At 41.4% G+C, this 13,993-nt stretch overlaps 1 protein-coding gene across 1 annotated transcript; it reads left to right on the forward strand.

Annotated features, from left to right (window-relative positions):
- Nucleotides 1-575: 575 nt before the first annotated feature.
- sqstm1 (sequestosome 1) lies at nt 576-9,983 on the forward strand. The gene is made up of 8 exons (XM_062039891.1): nt 576-864; nt 957-1,052; nt 5,109-5,368; nt 5,431-5,557; nt 5,631-5,687; nt 9,260-9,396; nt 9,474-9,666; nt 9,732-9,983. The coding sequence occupies exons 1-8, from the start codon at nt 696-698 to the stop codon at nt 9,893-9,895; spliced, it is 1,203 nt and encodes a 400-aa protein (XP_061895875.1). The 5' UTR covers nt 576-695; the 3' UTR covers nt 9,896-9,983.
- Nucleotides 9,984-13,993: the final 4,010 nt, after the last annotated feature.

The raw sequence follows: 13,993 nt of genomic DNA on the forward strand, positions 1-13,993 counted from the left end.
ATTACTCAAGCCTTTCAAGTCGCCATCTTGTCTTTTTCAAAACGAGGACATCTCGGCTAAGAAAATTAATTTAAAAAAAAAAAATCACGCTTGGTGACGTCACCGTGGGGAAGGCTCAGCTGAGTGATGAGTCATCGGCAGCAAGAAAAAAACAAAAACAAACACTCATCGTCACCTGACTGGGGAGACTCCAGGCGGACTTGAATGTCTTGTTTCGTGGTCTTACCAGAATGTTCTAGAAGGCAATACGTAATTACTTATGCAACACCAACAACAGACTAAAATATTGATATTTAAGCGTGGAAACACTTTGTATTCACTTCCTAATAACCGAATGACTACTTTAAACAAAATGTATTATTTGGGAATGTTCTGAAATGATTTAATGCCTTTATTTAACTACGATTCTGCGACTTTCCTCAATGTGAATCATCTTTGTCACGTGATCCCGGAAAAACCTGATTGGAAAACGCTTAGTCATGGCTCGGCATTTCATTGGTCCCTCTGGGCGGGGCTTAACATTTCAGCCAATCAAGTGCCGTGCAAATATTTACTCTCGACGGTGACGCCCATCACGGAAGTAGAATTCAAGTGGGCTTTAAAGGCTGCGTCACAAAGTCAGAACTTTTAGTGGCGAGTCGGAACAAGACACATTTGAGTTAACAGCGTCGAAGATTCTAGAAGAAGAAGCAAAGATGTCGGTGACGGTGAAAGCCTACCTGCTGGGCAAAGAGGAGACGGTGAGGGAGATCCGCAGGTTCGCGGTGGACCAGGACGTGTCCAGCAGCTTCGACTATCTCAGCGGGAAAAGTGGCGAGGTGTTCTCCAATCTGAAGAACACCGCCTTCAACATGTTCTACCGAGGTCAGTCTACATGTTCTACAGAGGTCAGACACTTGGCAGCTGCTTGTGTGAGCGACATGTTGGAGACCATCGATGTGCTTGATTGGTTACAGATGAGGAGGGAGACCTGGTGGCGTTCTCCTCGGATGATGAGCTGATGATGGGCCTGGCCTGCATGAAGGACGACACGTTCCGTGTTTACATCAGAGGTACCGTCATACAAGACCACTTTTAGCAATGCTTCAATTGTGTTCCGAATGGCCGCTTTTAAGAGCGCTCAATGAAGTGCGCCACCAGTACCCGGATGTTGTGCTCGCCACGCCCCAAAGGGTGAGTGTGCAGTATAGGAAGGACCCTTATTTTGAATATTATTTTCATCAAAACTAAACATCAACGTTTCTCTTTTGTATGTTAAGTTTTTTTTACTTTATGGAAATAAATGTGTGGGTGGAAGATGGGTTAGTGCGACTGCCTCACAATACGAAGGTCCTCCGGGTACTCTGGCTTCCTCCCACCGCCAAAGACATGCACCTGGGTATAGGTTGATTGGCAACACTAAATGGGCCCTAGTGTGTGGATGTTGTCTATCTGTGTTGGCCCTGTGATGAGGTGGCGACTTGTCCAGGGTGTACAACGCCTTCCGTCTGATTGTAGCTGAGATAGGCTCCAGCACCCCCCGCGACCCCGAAAAGGGACAAGCGGTAGAAAATGGATGGATGGATGGAAATAAATGTCTTTTTAAGCAGCTAAACAAAAAGTGGATTTGTAACAGAAAACAACAAAAAATATATATGTGTTTGAAAAAAAAAACAGTCAACAAAATAAGATATAAAAACAGATTTGTAACCAAAAATAGTTAAAACGATTTGTAAACAAAAATAATGCATTTGGGGAAAAAAAAGACAATGGGAATAATGGATTTGGAGTAAAAAAATGTAAACAATAATGATGTATTTGAAAAAGAATGTAAACAAAAATTACATATTTGGAAAATTGCTAGTCAAAATAATGGAATACGTTTGAAAAATAAATGTATTTTTAAGCAACTACACAAAAAGTGGATTTGTAACAGAAAACAACAAAAAATATATATGTACCGCATTTTTCGGAGTATAAGGCGCACCAGGCGAAAATGCATAATAAAGAAGGAAAAAAACACAAGTCGCATTTTTGGGGGAAATATATTTGATAAAAGCCAACACCAGGAATAGACATTTGAAAGGCAATTTAAAATAAATAAAGAATAGTGAACAGGCTGAATAAGTGTACGTTATATGAGGCATAAATAGCCAACTGAGAACGTGCCTGGTATGTTAACGTAACATATTATGGTAAGAGTCATTCAAATAACTATAACATATAGAACATGCTATACGTTTACCAAACAATCTGTCACTCCTAATCGCTAAATCCCATGAAATCTTATACGTCTAGTCTCTTACGTGAATGAGCTAAATAATATTATTTGATATTTTACGGTAATGTGTTAATCATTTCACACATAAGTCGCTCCTGAGTATAAGTCGCAACCAAACTATGAAAAAAACTGCGACTTATAGTCTGAAAAATACGGTAGTTGAAAAAAAATAAGTCACCAAATAAGATAAAAACAGATTTTTGAACAAAAATAATGCATTTGAAAAAAAAAAAATGACAGCGGAAATAATGGATTTGGAGTAAAAAAATTTTAACAATAATAATATATTTGAAAAAGAATGTAAACAAAGATTACGTATTTGGAAAATTGCTAACCAAAATAATGGAATATAAATACGTTTGAAAAACAAATTGTAAACGATAATAGATTTGAAAAGAAAAAAAAAGTACAATAAAAATAATGGATTTGAAAAAAGACATGCACCTGGGGATAGGTTGATTGGCAACACTAAATTGGCCCTAGTGTGTGAGTGTTGTCTATCTGTGTTGGCCCTGTGATGAGGTGGCGACTTGTTCAGGGTGTACCCCGCCTTCCGTCCGATTGTAGCTGAGATAGGCTCCAGCACCCCCCGTGACCCCAAAAGGTACAAGCGGTAGAAATGGACGGATTTGAAAAAAAAGTGTAAACAAAAGTATTGGATTTGAAAAAAAAGCGTAAGCACAATTAATGGTTTTGAAAAAAGAAGTAAAAACAAGGGTATTTGATTTTGGGGGCAAAAAGGATTTCTGAACAAAAATAATTAATTAGAAAGAAGATTTGCAAATAAAAGTAATGAATTTGGAAAGAAAGCGATTTGTAAACAAAAACTATGGATTTGAAAACTGTTCTAAAATAATGGCTTTGGAAAAAAAGTGTAAAAACAAGTAACGGATTTGGAATGAAAAAAAAAAAAATTTGCAACCCAAAATAATGGATTTTAAAATGAAATATTTGTGAACAAAAATAATGGCTTTGAAAGAAAATATAAACTAAAAAATGGAAAATAATGTTTTGTAAACAAAAATTTATTTGAAACAAACAAAAACAAAGTTTTGGCTTTTATATTATTGGCCAGTTTTTGTCCAACCTAGTTTTTTGGAATTTCCCCTCCATATGTGTTGAGGGCAGTAGTGGTCAGCGGTCGCGTTCATACGGTCAAGGCCGACCAATGAAAAGGCTAGTAACATAATGTTCAGTTGTAACCAAAAACGATTTTAAAAAAAGTACTTTTATTTAAAAGACATGTTTTTGTTTGCAAATATTGGCTGCATGAGAAGACACAGCAAATACATCTACTGTACTGCCATCTACTGGTCACTTTTATCATTACACTCACCACACCCAAAGGTCATCTCCTGTAAGTGCGTAACGACAGTCATGGATTTGGCACGGCACTACATTGTTGAAATCGGCACCCTAAGTAGGCAGTGGACACAGCTGAGTGCACTTACTGAAGTGGAAGTGTGTGTTTAGGAGCACAGCCTTAGTCTTTTCTAGGGATGATGTTCGAAATCGGTTCTCCCGGTTGTTCGATAAGAAAAGAACCGATTCCATGGACTCGAACCCCTTTTTGAGAACTGGTTCCCGTTATCGAGGCCACTATAGTTAAGAAAAAGAGTTGGTTCTTTATTCGAATCCCTGGGAACGAATCCCTTCCCACATACAGGAAATGCCCTGTGGGACCTGCAATGTTATGCCCATTTGATTGTAGACTCTTACTGACATCTTGTGGCGATATGAAAATACTACGCATCATTGGGCACTTCCGGGTTGAGACAATTGAGAAGTAGACAAGTTTTGTTAGCTCTTACAAGCCTTGGAAAAGATAAGTCTGTAAGTAAACTGTTTAACTTGTTTATGTAACTCAATATTAAGGTGGAAAGTGGTTAAGTTTGATACTAAGATGTTTATTGAAAAACGATTTTTGTGCACTGTTTCAATGGATGTTTTGAGGACTTAAAATGGCTGCCAGTCGTATATTTCCACCATCGAAATAGTTTCAACACTCAGAAGTATTTGTTTGATGATAGTACTGTATATTTGTGTGAAGCTAATATTTACATATTGTGTATTACATTTCAGTATGTTAATTGAATCACATAGCTTATACGTTTGTCATTGTGTGTATTTCAGTTTAAAAAAACGAACAAAAAAAACAGTCCAGTGCAAGACAAAAGTAAAGAGAGGAAAAGACAAAGCAAGATTAACAACAATAAAGAGCCTAAATGGATTAATCAGCTTTGGATTGTTTGTTAGCTGTCTGCCAAGCTGTATAACCTCAACACGTATAGTGAGGGCAGAACAGGCAATATGCAATTATTGCCAGGCTTCGCTCTCATGTAAGGGGGGAAGAATTGTTGATTAATGACTGTGGTGTTCTTAGTATCATAGTGTGTGTAGTTAGTATGTTCCAATAGCAGCAGAAGTGCACTGTTTGGAGAGCTGTATTATTTTCAGTTTTGTGCCCAAGGGACTGATTTTATGTAACACTATATTATTATGTATACACTTATAGTGATCACAGAGACATGTTGTTTTTGTGTTACTGTATATATTTGTTTTTCTGAAAAATCCCACTTAATATACTTTGGGTAGCAGTCAATATTATTATAATTTTTTTTTAGGGGGGTAACAGTCAATATTTATTTATTTTATTTTATTTTTTTCTTATAAAATAAAAGTGAGCTTTTGTTCAACCAAATATTGTGTTTTTTTCCATATACAACAACTTATCTGGATTCGATAAGAGAATCGATAAGGAATCTGTTCGATAAGAGGATTCGATAATGGGCTCAAACTCGATAATTTCTTATCAAACATCATCCCTAGTCTTTTCTTGTCTTAACAGAGAAGAAGGAACATCGCAGAGACTTTCCACTTCACGCCTTCCCCCCTCCCCCAGCCCCTGGAGCCCCGGCCCCTGGAGCCCCGGCCCCGGCCCCCCACGGCCCCCTGCACCCCGGCGTGACGTGCGACGGCTGCAACTTCCCCGTGGTGGGCGTCCGCTTCAAGTGCACCGTCTGCACCGACTACGACCTGTGCTCCGCCTGCCAGGTGCGGGGCACGCACAGCGAGCACGCCCTGCTGCCCATCTGGCATCCGCTGCAGGTGAGTCGCATGGCCGCAACAGCGTAGGAGGAGAGTTCTGGAATGTTCTTTGGCGTTGACAGGCCTGGTTCCCTCGGGGCAAGTGGATGAGGTCAATGAGACACTGCGCAAAAAGCCAGCGCAAATGTTCCGCTGCCGGCGTCCCCCCCACGGGCGGATGCGGCTCCACGGGCGGATGCGCCCCCACCGGTCAGTCCCGTCATTGTTGCCGCCGCTCGCCATTTTGCCTGGGCTTTAACTTTGACCTTTGAACCCTCCGCAGAACTTAGTTACCTGAAGAACGTGGGCGAGGGCGTGGCGGCCATGTTGAGCCCACTGGGTGAGTAAAAACGTGCACACGCTAATCGATGATTAAAAGATGCCAAACGGCCACACTACAAGGCATATTTACACACTTAGCATATGCAAATGGGGAATATGCTGACACATCTACACACGCGTACACAATCGGGTATTTGTGTATTTACGCCTCTACGCTGCAAAAAGTCAGTTTTCAAAAACAAGGAAAAAAAATACAAAAATGAGGCGTATTTTACTTGAACTAAGCAAAATTATCTGCCAATAGAACAAGAAAATTTGGCTTGTCAAGACTTTCCTAAACAAGTAAAATTAGCTAACCTCAATGAACCCAAAAATACCTTTAAAATAAGTATATTCTCACTAATAAGTGCACTTTTCTTGATAGCAAAAACAAATGAGACCTTTTTTCTCAATATGTTGAAAAATATATTCTTAAATTAAGTAAATGCTAGTGCCATTATCTCATACTTGCCAACCCTCCCGGTTTTACCGGGAGACTCCCGGAATTCAGCGCCTCTCCCGTTAACCTCCCGGAAGAAATTTTCTTCCGATAAACTCCCGGAATTCAGCCGGAGCTGGAGGCCACGCCCCCTCCAGCTCCATGCGGACCTGAGTGGGGACAGCGGCGACAGTCTGTTTTCTCGTCCGCTTTCCCACAATATAAACAGCGTGCCTGCCCAATCACGTTATAACTGTAGAATGATCGAGGGCGAGTTCTTGGTTTCTTATGTGGGTTTATTTTTAGGCAGTTTATTAACGTCCTCCCAGCGCGGTAACAACACACAACAACAGCAGTCACGTTTTGTAGCAATGTTGTGACACTCTTAAACAGGACAATACTGCCATCTACTGGATAGCCTCCGGAACACTGAAATTCAAGTATTTCTTTTATTTATATGTATAATAAAATTAAAAAAAAAAAATTAAAAAAAAAAATAATAATATATATATATATATATATATATATATATATATATATATATATATATATATATATATATATATATATATATATATATATAGCTAGAATTCACTGAAAGTCAAGTATTTCATATATATATATATGAAATACTGAAGTTGGTGAATTCTAGCTATATATATATATATAGCTAGAATTCACCAACTCGAGTATTTCATATATATTTCATATATATATATATATGAAATACTTGACTTTCAGTGAATTCTAGCTATATATATGAAATACTCGAGTTGGTGAATTCTAGCTATATATATATATATAGCTAGAATTCACCAACTTGAGTATTTCATATATATATATATATATATATATATATATATATATATATATATATATATATATATATATATATATATATATATATATATATATATATATATATATGAAATACTCGAGTTGGTGAATTCTAGCTGTAAATATACTCCTCCCCTCTTAACCACACCCCACACCCCACCTCCCTGAATCGGAGGTCTCAAGGTTGGCAAGTATGCATTATCTTGACATAATGATATGCGCTCGGCATTACATTTCTTGAAACCAGCAAGCTTACACTAAAAACTAGTTTATTTTTCTTAATGGAAAGGCAAAAAGGCAACGCTCAGTCAAATATTGTCTAAAAATGCATTTTCCCATCGATAACATGACATCATCGCGCCAAGTGCGTGCTCTTTCAGTCAATTAGTGAGCAAGGAATATAGTATATATAGTATATATTTACAGCCCGGCCCCCAGCTAATTTTTTTTTTTATTGTAATTTTGAAGAATTTATCTGAACAAAATTGTTTTGAAATGTCACATGTTAAATGTTTAAATATTAACTGTCAGTTTAATTATGAGACACAATTGTGTCAAAGTCATGTTTTTTTATTTCATGCTTGAAATAAGAAATTATTACTTTGAAAAATCAGTTTTATACGTGTGAATGTTGGTGACACAGGTTTGCAACACTTGATATTCTAGTTTCAAGCTACTCAGTGGCCTAGTGGTTAGAGTGTCCGCCCTGAGGTCGGTAGGTTGTGAGTTCAAACCCCGCCCGAGTCATACCAAAGACTATAAAAATGGGAGCCATTACCTCCCTGCTTGGCACTCAGCATTAAGGGTTGGAATTGGGGGTTAAATCACCAAAAATGATTCCCGGGCGCGACCACTGCTGCTGCTCACTGCTCCCCTCACCTCCCAGGGGGTGATCAAGGGTGATCAGTCAAATGCAGAGAATAATTTCGCCACACCTAGTGTGTGTGTGAGACAATCATTGGTACTTTAACTTTAACTTTTAACTTTGTTTTACTCAATATAGGTAATCGAATCTCAGCAACAAGCTGTAATATCTTACTGAGATCATTTAGGACCAAAACCCTTAAAACAAGTAAAACACTCTAACATAAAATCTGCTTAGTGAGAAGAATTATCTTGTCAGATGGAAAATAAGCAAATATCACCCTTATTTGAGATATTTAATCTTACTTAGATTTCAGTTTTTGCAGTGTAGATGCTTGCATATTTCCAATTTGTGATTTGCGTATTTACGTAGTTTACATTTCCACATTTATGTGAGCAGGTATTTTTTACATAGCACATTGGCTGACCTGCCTATTTGCATACTCACTCAATTGCATATGTCGTCATCTGTATATTTACACATTTCTGGTTGTGCATTTGTGTATTAGTTTATTGACGTATTTAGACCTTTGCTTCTTGAAATTAGCATTTTATTTTTGGGAGCAGGAAGTGTTTGGACTTACTTGATGGTTGTTCAAAGTGTACATTTTATTAATACTATTATTAAAAAAGTGGAACTAAAGAGCACACCAGTGAAATACAACCAGAACGACTTGTAGTGTTGACTAATAACACAAAGCTAACCGCTCAATTTTTGTTTAATCTGACCCAAGAAGGTCTTATCTTTGTCCATGTGATGTCAGATGAAACAAACATTGAGCTGTTTGGCCACAATACCCAGCAATATGTTTGGAGGAGAAAAGGTGAGGCCTTTATTTCCAGGAACACCACAACTACCGTCAAGCATGGTGGTGGTAGTATTATGCTTTGGGCCTGTTTTGCTGTCAATGGAACTGGTGCTTTACAGAGAGTAAATGGCACAGTGAAAAAGGAGGATTACCTCCAAATTCTTCAGGACAACCTAAAATCATCAGGTCTTGGGCATAGTTGGGTGTTCCAACAGGACAATGACCCCAAACACACGTCAAAAGTGGTAAAGGAATGGCTAAATCAGGCTAGAATTAAGGTTTTAGAATGGCCTTCCCAAAGTCCTGACTTAAACGTGTGGACAATGCTGAAGTAACAAGTCCATGTCAGAAAACAAACATATTTAGCTGAACTGCACCAATTTTGTCAAGAGGAGTGGTCAGAAATTCAAGCAGAAGCTTGTGGATGGCTACCAAAAGTGCCTTATTGCAGTGAAACTTGCCAAGGGACATGTAAGCAAATATTAACATTGCTGTATGTATACTTTTGACCACGACTGTATGTATTTTTGGAAATCTGTAGCCTTCAAAATAAAGGTGTAACCTCTGTGTGGGAATGGGGGGAAAAAAGGGTTTCCTGCAACTGTCCAGACAACAAGGAAGTGACGTGGTTTTTCTTTGCAGGCATCGAAGTGGACATCGATGTGGAGCACCAGGGTCAAAAGACCAAGGTAACCCCGCCCCCTCAGAGTGAAGGCGACGTGGAGATGGACGGGGCCGCCGAGGAGGGCGGTGCCAACGGCGGCGGTGAGCCGGCAAAGGTCGGTTGAGTGGTCACTTCCTGTTAGTGTGTTGCGGTCACATGACTCTGACGCCTGTCCTGTGTCCGCATGGACAGGTGGGCAAAGACTCCGATGAGGAGTGGACTCACCTGAACTCCAAAGAGGTGGACCCGTCCAGTGGAGAAGTGCAGTCTTTGAAAGCCGGGATTCAGAACCTTAAAGTGGACCAAGTGAACAAGGCTCCTCCCGTGGCTCCTCAGCCGGGTCCTTCGGGTGCGAAAGAGGCTTTGTACCCTCACCTGCATCCAGGTACAACCTTCCCTAAGCTCCTGTTTGACCCATGGCCTCACCTCTGACCTTTGCCCCCTGCACAGAGGCTGACCCCCGGCTGGTGGAGTCGTTGTCCCAGATGTTGTCCATGGGCTTCACTGACGAGAGTGGCTGGTTGACACGCCTCCTTCAGGCCAAAAACTTCGACATCGGAGCCGCCCTCGACGCCATCCAATACGCCAAAAAACCCAACCCACAGCGCCAGTGATGTCATCGCTTCATTTATTGATTTGTTTGCATCAATAATCAATCAGTCCATTTTCTTCAAATCTCAATAAAACTTTTGGAGATCCTCAATACTCTTTTTCTTTAAGAAGACATCACAGGTGTAATATGGCTCAATATCTGAAAATAGGGGGAGGGGCCAGTCCGGGGAAGCCTGGTTGGTGAGAGTGTTTTTAAGACGGGGGTTGGGACAGTCTGGTTTGTGATAGTGTTCTTTGGACTTGGGAGAAGTGGTAGTGGTCTTAGAACACCAGTGAACTCTGGTTGGTGGGAATATTTTTGGTCCTGATGTGGTCTCAGAACTGGGGGGTAGTCTAGTTGGTGAGTGGTCTTAGAACTGGGGACAGTAAGGGTGTTTTTGGTACTCAAGAGTAGGAGAGTATGTTTTTTTGACAAGGGGGAAGTCTAGTTGCGGTATTTTTGGCACAGGAGGTATAGTCTGGTTTCTGATAGTGGTCATAGAACTGGAGGACAGTCTTGTTAGTGGTAATATTATCAGGACTGGGGGTGGGACAGTCTGGTTTGTGATAATGGTCTTAAAACTAGCATGGGCAGTGAAGTTGGTAATAGTTGTCTGAACTGGGGGGAAGACTGGTTGGCAGGGATGTTTTTGGGACAGAGTAGGACCGTCTGATTTTTGACCAGGGTGCAGTCTGGTTTGTGGGAATATTTTTAGCAGTCTTGTTGGTGGGTATATTTTCAGGACTGGGGTAGGACAGATGGTTTGTGACAGTGATCTCAGAACAGGGGAGCAGTCTAGTTGGTGTGTGGTCTGGGGACAGACTGGTTGGTAAGAGTGTTTTTGGTACTGAGAGTAGGAGAGTACGTTTGACGAGGGGGCAGTCTGGTTTGTTGGCACAGAACTTGGGGGTCGTCTTGTTGGTGGGTATATTTACAGTACTGGGAGTAGGACAGTCTGGTTTGTTTGTGGCAATATTTTTGGCACGGGGTGGTACAGTCTGGCTTGTGATAGCGGTCTTAGAACTGGGTGGTAGTCCTGTTGGTGGGTATACTTTCCAGGACTGGGGTGGGACAGTCTGGTTTGTGATAGTCGTCTTGGAACAGGGAGCAGACTGGTTGGCAGGGATGTTTTTGGGACAGAGTAGGACAGTCTAGTTTTTGACAAGAGGGCAGTCTGGTTTGTGGCAATATTTTTGGCACGGGGTTGTACAGTTTAGTTTGTGATAGCGGTCTTAAAACTAGCAGGGGCAGTGAAGTTGGTGATAAATGTCTTAGAACAGAGGGGCAGACTGGTTGACAGAGGTGTTTTGGGACAGAGTAGGACAGTCTGATTGTTGACAAGGGGGCATGTCTGGTTTGTAGCAATATTTCTGGCACGGGGGGTTGTATAGTCTAGTTTGTGATAGCGGTCTTAGAACTGGGTGGTAGTCTTGTTGGTGGGTATACTTTCCAGGACTGGGGTGGGACAGTCTGGTTTGTGATAGCGGTCTTGGAACAGGGGGAAGACTGGTTGGCAGGGATGTTTTTGGGACAGAGTAGGACAGTCTAGTTTTTGACAAGGGCGCAGTCTGGTTTGTGGCAATATTTTTGGCACAGGGGGTTGTACAGTTTAGTGTGTGATAGCGATCTTAAGACTAGCAGGGGCAGTGAAGTTGGTGATAAATGTCTTAGAACAGAGGGGCAGACTGGTTGGCAGAGGTGTTTTGGGACAGTAGGACAGTAGGACAGTCTGATTGTTGACAAGGGGGCATGTCTGGTTTGTAGCAATATTTCTGGCACAGGGGGTTGTATAGTCTAGTTTGTGATAGCGGTCTTAGAACTGGGGGGTCGTCTTGTTGGTGGGTATATTTACAGTACTGGGAGTAGGACAGTCTGGTTTGTTTGTGGCAATAGTTTTGGCACGGGGGGTTGTATAGTCTAGTTTGTGATAGCGGTCTTAGAACTGGGGGGTCGTCTTGTTGGTGGGTATATTTTCAGGACTGGGAGTGGGACAGTGATTTGTGATAGTGGACTCAGAACTGGGGGGGCAGTTTAGTTGCTGGGTATATTTACAGGGCTGGGGGTGAGACAGACTGGTTTGTGATAGTGGTCTTAGAACTGGGGCGGGGGCAGTCTAGTTGGTGATAGTGAACTTAGAACTGGGGTCAGACGAGTTGGTAGGGGTGTTTTGGCGGTATTTTTGGCACATAGAATGGTATCGTCTGGTTTGTGAGCGTGGTCTTAGAACTGGGGGGCAGTCTAGTTGGGGGGTATATTTTCAGGACTGGGGGTGGGACAGTTTGGTTTGTGATAATAGTCCTAAAACTGGCAGGGCAGTCTAGTTGGTGATTGTTGTCTTAGAGCTGGGGTCAGATTGGATGGCAGGGATGTTTTGGGGACAGAGTAGGACAGTCTGGTTTGTGATGGAGGAAGTTTGGTTTGTGATAGTGGTCTTCGAATTGGGGGCAGAGTCTGGTTGGTGGGAGTTTTTAAAAAAAAAAAAATACACACGGGTGGTACAGTCCAGTTTGTGTTCATGGTCTCAGGACTTGGGGTTGAGGGGTGATTTTGGTACTGGGAGACAGTCTGGTTTGCGGCAGTGTTTTTAGGACTGGGTTTGGGACAGTCTTGTTTTAGATAGTGGTCTTAGGGTGAGGGTGGCGCAGTCAGGTATATGGCAGGGGTGTGCAGTCTGCTTGGCGGGGATGTTTCTGGCAGGAGGGGCCGAGTTTGGCCAGTTTGCTTTTTCAGAGACGAGGCGACTGTGTTGCTAACTATCGCTAAAACTTTCCCTGTCCCACTAACTTTGGCCCTTTACTTTTTGGATGGTTGCGAAGAGATTACATTCCAAATTGCAAAGTTTATTTAAAAGATTATGCGTTCACAACCGTGATAAATTAATCCAATAATAGGCTAGGAGTGATACCCTAACTGTCACAATACAGTTATTTGAGTTTAGAAGGAATTTAAATCCTCTAAACAGAATTCAATCAGAAAAGGAAAAAATGTTGGTGTTTTCCAGTTATTTCCTAATATTGTTCTAGTATTTCGACACAATGTTGTTGATTTAGACATTTCAATGTACAAACCCCAAAGCCAGTGAAGTTGGATATCACCACATGGGCTCAGGAACACTTAAAAAAACCCACTGTCAGTAACTACAGTTGGTCGCTACATCTGCAAGTTAAAACTCTACTATGCAAAGCGAAAGCCATTTATCAACAACACCCAGAAACGCTGCTGGCTTCGCTGGGCCCGAGCTCATCTAAGATGGACTGATGCAAAGTGGAAAAGTGTTAATTATAGTGTAATTTACAATTTAGGGATTTCATCATCTACGGTCCATAATTTCATCAAAATGTTCTGAAAATCTGTAGAAATCACTGCACATAAGCGATTATATTACGGACCTTTGATCCCTCAGGTAGTACTGCTTCAAAAAGCGACATCAGTGTGTAAAGGATATCACCACATGGACTCAGAAACACTTCAGAAAAACCACTGTCAGTAACTACAGTTTGTCACTTCATCTGTAAGTGCAAGTTAAAACTCTCCTATGCAAAGCGAAAGCCATTTATCAACAACACCCAGAAATGGCTCCGGCTTCCCTGGGCCTGAGCTCATCTAAGATGGACTGATGCAAAGTGGAAAAGTGTTCTGTGGTCTGACGAGTCCACATTTCAAATTGTTTTTGGAAAGTGTGGACGTCGTGTCCTACGGACCAAAGAGGAAAAGAACCATCCGGACTCTTCTAGGCGCAAAGTTCAAAAGCCAGCATCTGTGATGGTATGGGGGTGTATTAGTGCCCAAGGCATGGGTAACTTACACATCTGTGAAGGCGCCATTAATGCTGAAAGGTACATACAGGTTTTGGAGCAACATATGTTGCCATCCAAGCAACGTTATCATGGACGCCCCTGCTTATTTCAGCAAGACAATGCCAAGCCACGTGTTACAAGAGCGTGGCTTCATAGTAAAAGAGTGCTGGTACTAGACTGGCCTGCCTGTAGTTCAGACCTGTCTCCCATTGAAAATGTGTGGCGCATTATGAAGCCTAAAATACCACAACGGAGACCCCCGGACTGTTGAACAACTTAAGCTGTACATCAAGCAAGAATGGGAAAGAATTCCACTTCAAAAA

Source organism: Entelurus aequoreus, linkage group LG28, assembly GCF_033978785.1.
Source record: "Entelurus aequoreus isolate RoL-2023_Sb linkage group LG28, RoL_Eaeq_v1.1, whole genome shotgun sequence".
NCBI lineage: Eukaryota > Metazoa > Chordata > Actinopteri > Syngnathiformes > Syngnathidae > Entelurus > Entelurus aequoreus.